General features: G+C 35.1%; 1 protein-coding gene across 1 annotated transcript; it reads right to left on the bottom strand.

The window, feature by feature from the left end:
* Nucleotides 1-739: 739 nt before the first annotated feature.
* Nucleotides 740-2,623, bottom strand: ved (ventrally expressed dharma/bozozok antagonist). Its single transcript, XM_061927228.1, has 3 exons — nucleotides 1,761-2,623; nucleotides 1,342-1,583; nucleotides 740-1,258 (listed from the first exon to the last, which is right to left on the bottom strand). The coding sequence occupies exons 1-3, from the start codon at nucleotides 1,939-1,941 to the stop codon at nucleotides 935-937; spliced, it is 747 nt and encodes a 248-aa protein (XP_061783212.1). The 5' UTR covers nucleotides 1,942-2,623; the 3' UTR covers nucleotides 740-934.
* Between the last annotated feature and the right edge of the window lie 3,559 nt (nucleotides 2,624-6,182).

Here is a 6,182-nt window from a genome sequence, read left to right as displayed (position 1 = left end):
ACACCCTGGACAAGTCGCCATCTCATCACAGATAGACAGACAACATTCACACTCACACGGTAGGGCCAATTTTTATTTAAATCAGATGAATCAGACTTTTGAATTTGGATTAATCATGATTAATCACAGGTTATTATTTGCAACCGGAATTTTAATAAACTTAAAAAAACTTCCCAATATTTGGACAAAAATTGAACTATATTTTCAGAGATTGTTTGAAAACTGACACCTTTAAAGATTAATATTAGTTATTAATATGCACTGTATATTGCATATGTGTGACACATTTAAAAATGAATATAAGTGCTGTCAATTGATACATTTTTCAGATTAATCACACATTTGAATTTGGATTCATCATGATTAATCACAGGTTATTATTAATTGCAACGTAATTTAAAATCACTTAAAAAAAGACACCAATATTTATGCAAAAATGCACTGTATATTTCAGAGAATGTTTGAAAAGTCAATAGTGCTGTCAATTGAATAATTTCTTTAAATCAGGTGAATCAGACTTTGGAATTTGGATTAATCATGATTAATCACAGATTATTATTTGCAACCGGAATTTTAATAAATTAAAAAAATGTCCCAATATTTGGACAAAAATTGAACTGTATATTTTTAGAGATCACCAACAGTAACGCATATAAACATTTGTACACTTATATCATTTATTATAAATAGACGTCACCAACAGTGACACATATAAATATATGTATACTTATATCATTTTTTATCCATTTAATTATAGCTTTTTGTGCCGTTTTATTTTGACATAAAAGAACAAGTAAACGGCCAGTGTCAATCGATTTATTTGCAATCATTATTGCACACAACCCTTCAATTTTACGGACATAATTATTAAACTATTCGGATTTAAAAAATAAACACTTCCTGTTCCAAAATAAAAGCATATTTCGGCCATTGGTCAGTAGTACTGAGGGTAGGTTGGGTAGGAGCCTATGAGAGGAGGGGGCGTGGCGGCGGGCAACATGGCGCCTGGCAGGTAGAGAGAGTCCAGAGGCAGCGAGGGCATGGCGGGCGGCAGAGGCGAGGCGTACTGAAGGCAGTGAGGGTGAGCCAAGGCGGCGTCTTGCGGCGAGTGGTACCTGGGATACGGCGCCGGCCTGAACGCCTGCATTTCGGGGTAGTGCGTGAAGTGGGAGGCGGCGTTGGCCTGGCAGGCGTGTGCCAGCGCGTCCTGCACCGTCCTCTTCAGCTTCATGCGCCGGTTCTGGAACCAGTTTCTGATCTGGGAAACAAAGGAGGACACGCGGTCAGACGACGGACAAGGACCTCCCGGACCTCCCGGGGCTCCAAATAAAAGTTTCCCACCTGTTTGTCCGACAGGTTGAGCTTCTTGCAGAGCTCCGCCTTGTCCTGCGTCCCCAGGTAGGCGTTCCTCTTGAAGGCTCGCTCCAAGCTGCTCACCTGCTCCGCCGTGAAGGCCGTACGGGGCCTCCTCCCCGAGGGGGGGGTCGGCGGCGAGGCGGCCGGCGGCGAGACGCCACGCTCGCCCTCGCTCTCGTAACCTGACGTCTCCTCCTCAGTCCCGCTGCTGAAACCCGCCTCCAACCCTGGAAGAACGCACAAGCACCATGTAGCCCACCTGGCATCTTGTGTACATGAACACTAACACATGTGACCACAACAATGTACCCCACCAGCCATTTTGTGGATTTTCCGAAACACATTATGATTTACACTTGGTGTAAAGTACCGCCCCCTAGTGGTCAAGTTATATATTTGCTCACCTCGCTGCTGCACGGACGCTCCATGGAGGTCATCTCTGCGCTCCAACTGGGGTCCGCTCTTGCTCTTCGGTCGGCGATAAAAACCGGGCAGGCTTTCGGCGTCGGTCCCGCAGGCCGCGGCCGCGGTGGCGGCGGGCTGGCTGCTTTGGGCCATCCACTCGATGGAGAAGTGTCCCCTCATGGCGTGAATAATCCTCAGGAGGTTTCTGGAGGGTGCTGAGTCCGGTTGGCGTGCAGGTAAGTGGCGTTCCTCAAGAGGTTCCCCGTACTTTATAGGCCACGTCCCACCTCGAGGCACATCAAAGCCCACGTCCCCTCCCCGACACCCCCACCTCCTCCTCAATGAGGCTGTTCCACCATGGCTCCACTCAGTCTGGACCCCCCCCACCACCTTCCTGCCTCCTCAAAGATAATGGGCACACCTCAGCCCGCGCACACCCCCCCTGTAAAATACTCCACATCCTGACGGAGCGTCTCCGCGGCGTGAGCAATATGGACCGAAGCATTTGAGGACTAACGAGTGCTGAGTGGATCAAGGTGAGGATCATCCCGGATTAAAGTGGATTAAAGTCCCAGGTTAAACAATCAACACTTTCCTCATCCAATTATTGACAAGCCATCCCTCAGCCGTTGTGTTTCATCAACCAGGACAACATTGACTTCAATGTAACCTCCCTATATTCATGTTCCGGACTAACCATGACATCATTGTTGTTTATTACATCATTGATGTAAAATTACATCATTTATTGCTGTAAATAATGTTCTTATTTGGTTGTATAATTTACAATTACAGCTACTGTCAATCTTTTCTACATAGATAGTAGTATTACATTAGTTATATCAGTTAAGTATTACTTTTTTATTTAAAAAAAATAAATTTTGGGGTATTTTAAGAGTGTGCTGTGGGCTGCAAATGGCCCCCGAGCCGCACTTTGGAAACCCCTGTTCTAGACAACAGTGATGCCGTTTTCCGTGGTAATCAAACTTTATTGAATAAACACACACACACACACACACAGATTACATACAAAGTACAACGCTAGTGAGTCCTACTGCAGTCACCAATAATCAACATAATGATAAAAGAAAAACTAAATTCAATAAGAAATCATTTATTGACAATATATGTCATTTTAAATCACAACACAATGTAATTTAATATACTCATATGTATTAGTATATTTTAATATACTAATACATTATCAGTATATTAAATTAGATTGTATAATTTGATATACTAATACATTATTAGTATAATTTAATATACTAATACATTAGTATCATTTAAAATACTAACACATTATTTGTATAATTGAATATAGTAGTACATGAATTAGTATAATTAATATACTAATACATTAATTAGTATAATTGAATATACTAATACATTGTTTGTATAATTTAATATACTAATACATTATTAGTATAATTTAATATACTAATACATTAGTATAATTTAAAATACTAATACATTATTTGTATAATTGAATATAGTAGTACATTAATTAGTATAATTTAATATACTAATACATTAGTATAATTTAAAATACTAATACATTATTTGTATAATTGAATATAGTAGTACATTAATTAGTATAATTAATATACTAATACATTAATTAGTATAATTGAATATACTAATATATTGTTAGTATATTAAATTATACAATCTAATTTAATATACTAATACATTAGTATATTAGATTGTATAATTTAATATATTAATACATTAATTAGTATAATTTAATATACTAATACATTATTAGTATAATTGAATACAGTAGTACATTATAATTGAATATAGTAGTACATTAATTAGTATAATTTAATATACTAATACATCAATTAGTATAATTTAATATACTAATACATTATTAGTAAAATATACTAATACATTGTTAGTATATTAAATTATACAATCTAATTTAATATATTAATACATTATTAGTATATTAGATTGTATTAAATTATATATATATTAAATTATACAATCTAATATACTAATAACGTATTAATATATTAAATTAGATTGTACAATTTAATATACTAATAATGTATTAGTATATTAAATTATATTAATTAATGTATTAGTATATTCAATAATACTAATAATATTTTAGTATATTGAATTGTACTAATTAACGTATTAGTATATATTAAATCATACTAATAATGTATTAGTATATTAAATTATACTTATTAATGTATTAGTATATTAAATTATACAATCTAATTTAATATACTAATAATCTATTAGTATATTAAATTAGATTGTATTAAATTATACATATATTAAATTATACAATCTAATTTAATATACTAATAGATTACTAGTATATTAAATTAGATTGTATAATTTAATATACTAATACATTATTAGTATAATTTAATATATACAAACACATTAATTAGTACAATTCAATATACTAAAATATTATTAGTATTATTGAATATACTAATACATTAATTAATATAATTTAATATACTAATAATATATTAGTATATTAAATTGCATTGTGTTGTGATTTAAAATGACAGATATTGTCAATAACTGCTTTCTTATTGAATTTTGTTTTTCTTTTATCGTTATATTGATTATTGGTGACTACAGTAGGACTCACTAGCGTTGTACTTTGTGTGTGTGTGTGTGTGTGTGTGTGTGTGTGTGTGTGTGTGTGTGTGTGTGTGTGTGTGTGTGTGTGTGTGTGTGTGTGTGTGTGTGTGTGTGTGTGTGTGTGTGTGTGTGTATTCAATAAAGTTTGATTACCAGGGAAAACAGCATCACTGTTGTCTAGAACAATGTTTCCAAGGTGTGGCTATTTTCTAATGGCCCACAGCACACTCTAAAAATACTTCAAAAAATATAAATAAAAAAGTGGAATAAAACGGCAAACAGGTGAAATGTAACAAGAAAAAGTTGCATTGTTGACTCTAATGACACAGCTGCCGTGCAAGCTGTTTTTTTTTTTAAAACTGTCATTGCTAAAAAAAAAAAAATAATGAATCAAAATTAATGTTGTTAAGAATTAATAACATATTCAGGGCTGCAATTACTTCACAGCAAACATTCCACTTTGAAACATTTTTTGGGGGGGGAAACATTGCACATTTTGTTTTCTTTGACAAAAATGGCATAAAACTAACACATTTGAAAATAACAATAACAATTGACTGATAGATCTGAAGTGATCTAGCCACTTAAGTGTTGACATGAAACACTTTGGATCCCTAAGAGTTTGTGGTTTTTGTTTTTTTTTAAATGTCATTGCTCAAAAAAATAACAATGAATCAAAATGAATGTTATGAATTTTTGACTTATTTATAAAGCTCCAATTACTTCACATTAAATATTTAGGAAGAATATATGCATCTCCTTTTGCTGTGAAAAAAAAAACAAGGTTTTCTTTGACTAAAATGGCATATAACAAAACAAACGTTTTTTAACTTTACATCGACAGAAAGACCTGAAGTTGATCTAGAGATATAAGATTAAACACAAAGTGTTTTGAGAGATATAAGATTAAAGCTGCAAGCAGCATTGGTCGGGCCCGCGTATTTGGCAGGTGCTAGTCCTAAGTGTCCCAATACTTTTGTCTACTTTTAGTCTGAAGTGTCCCAAGACTTTTGTCTAGTGTACCTACCTTGTCTGCATTGTGTGGGCATGTTGGTGCTTCCTGCTTTTAAGCAGCCATCTTAAAAAAACAGCAGCGCAGCAGCATCAGCGCAGCGGGTCTTTGAAGGGTCATAAAATCAAAACCGGAGCAGTTATTAAAAATCCCATCTATACTTTTAATCACAAGGGTTTAATCTCTCTCCTGTGTTAGTTTGAAGCCGAAACGACAAACGCGCTCAGAGGAAATAGTTTTTGAAGGAAGGTGACCGGTTTTTACAAAAAATTTGTTTTGAAGGGGGAACAGCAAACTTCCTGTTGATTTTTGCTGGGGGTTGTCAATTAATGAAATGTAGGTCTAAGTGAGACCTACATAGAGGTTTTTGTTTCATGTCTCTCCGACCTTCCCAGTGGGAGTTACAGGCAGTTTTGTCCGTTTTTTCATCCGAGGAGCAGTTTTTTGTGCGTTTTATTAAAAAATTGCGCTAGAGTACAATTTTGAGATTTGGGGTTAGGTTTTTTTATTAGATCACACTTTTTGCCAGTCCTGATGTGTGCGTTCAGTTTGGTGAGTTTTGAAACATGTTAAGGGGGTCAAATTACAGCTCAAAGAGGCAAAAGTGACTGTTTTTAGTACTTTTTTGTCTTGAAGGGGGAATTGCCAACTTCCTGTTGATTTTTGCCCGAGAATATACAATTATGAGAACTAGGTCTAAGTCAGACCTACATAGAGGTTTTTGTTTCATGTCTCTCCGACCTTCCTAGTGGGAGTTACAGCCAGTCTATTTTTTTTACTTCCTAGGGGGGGC

The sequence above is a fragment of the Nerophis lumbriciformis genome, linkage group LG32, assembly GCF_033978685.3.
Source record: "Nerophis lumbriciformis linkage group LG32, RoL_Nlum_v2.1, whole genome shotgun sequence".
Taxonomy (NCBI): Eukaryota; Metazoa; Chordata; class Actinopteri; order Syngnathiformes; family Syngnathidae; genus Nerophis; species Nerophis lumbriciformis.
Note: the sequence above shows the minus strand (reverse complement) of the source record. Positions and strands in the feature narration are given on the sequence as shown.

What these genes read in the sequence shown, in the direction of transcription:
- ved (XM_061927228.1), bottom strand. Translation starts at nt 1,941, where the DNA reads ATGAGGGGACACTTCTCCATCGAGTGGATGGCCCAAAGCAGCCAGCCC. An exon ending in AGCGTCCGTGCAGCAGCGAG is followed by an intron (nt 1,584 to 1,760) that starts GTGAGCAAATAT and finishes GCGTTCTTCCAG; the next exon opens with GGTTGGAGGCGGGTTTCAGC. An exon ending in TCAACCTGTCGGACAAACAG is followed by an intron (nt 1,259 to 1,341) that starts GTGGGAAACTTT and finishes TTTGTTTCCCAG; the next exon opens with ATCAGAAACTGGTTCCAGAA.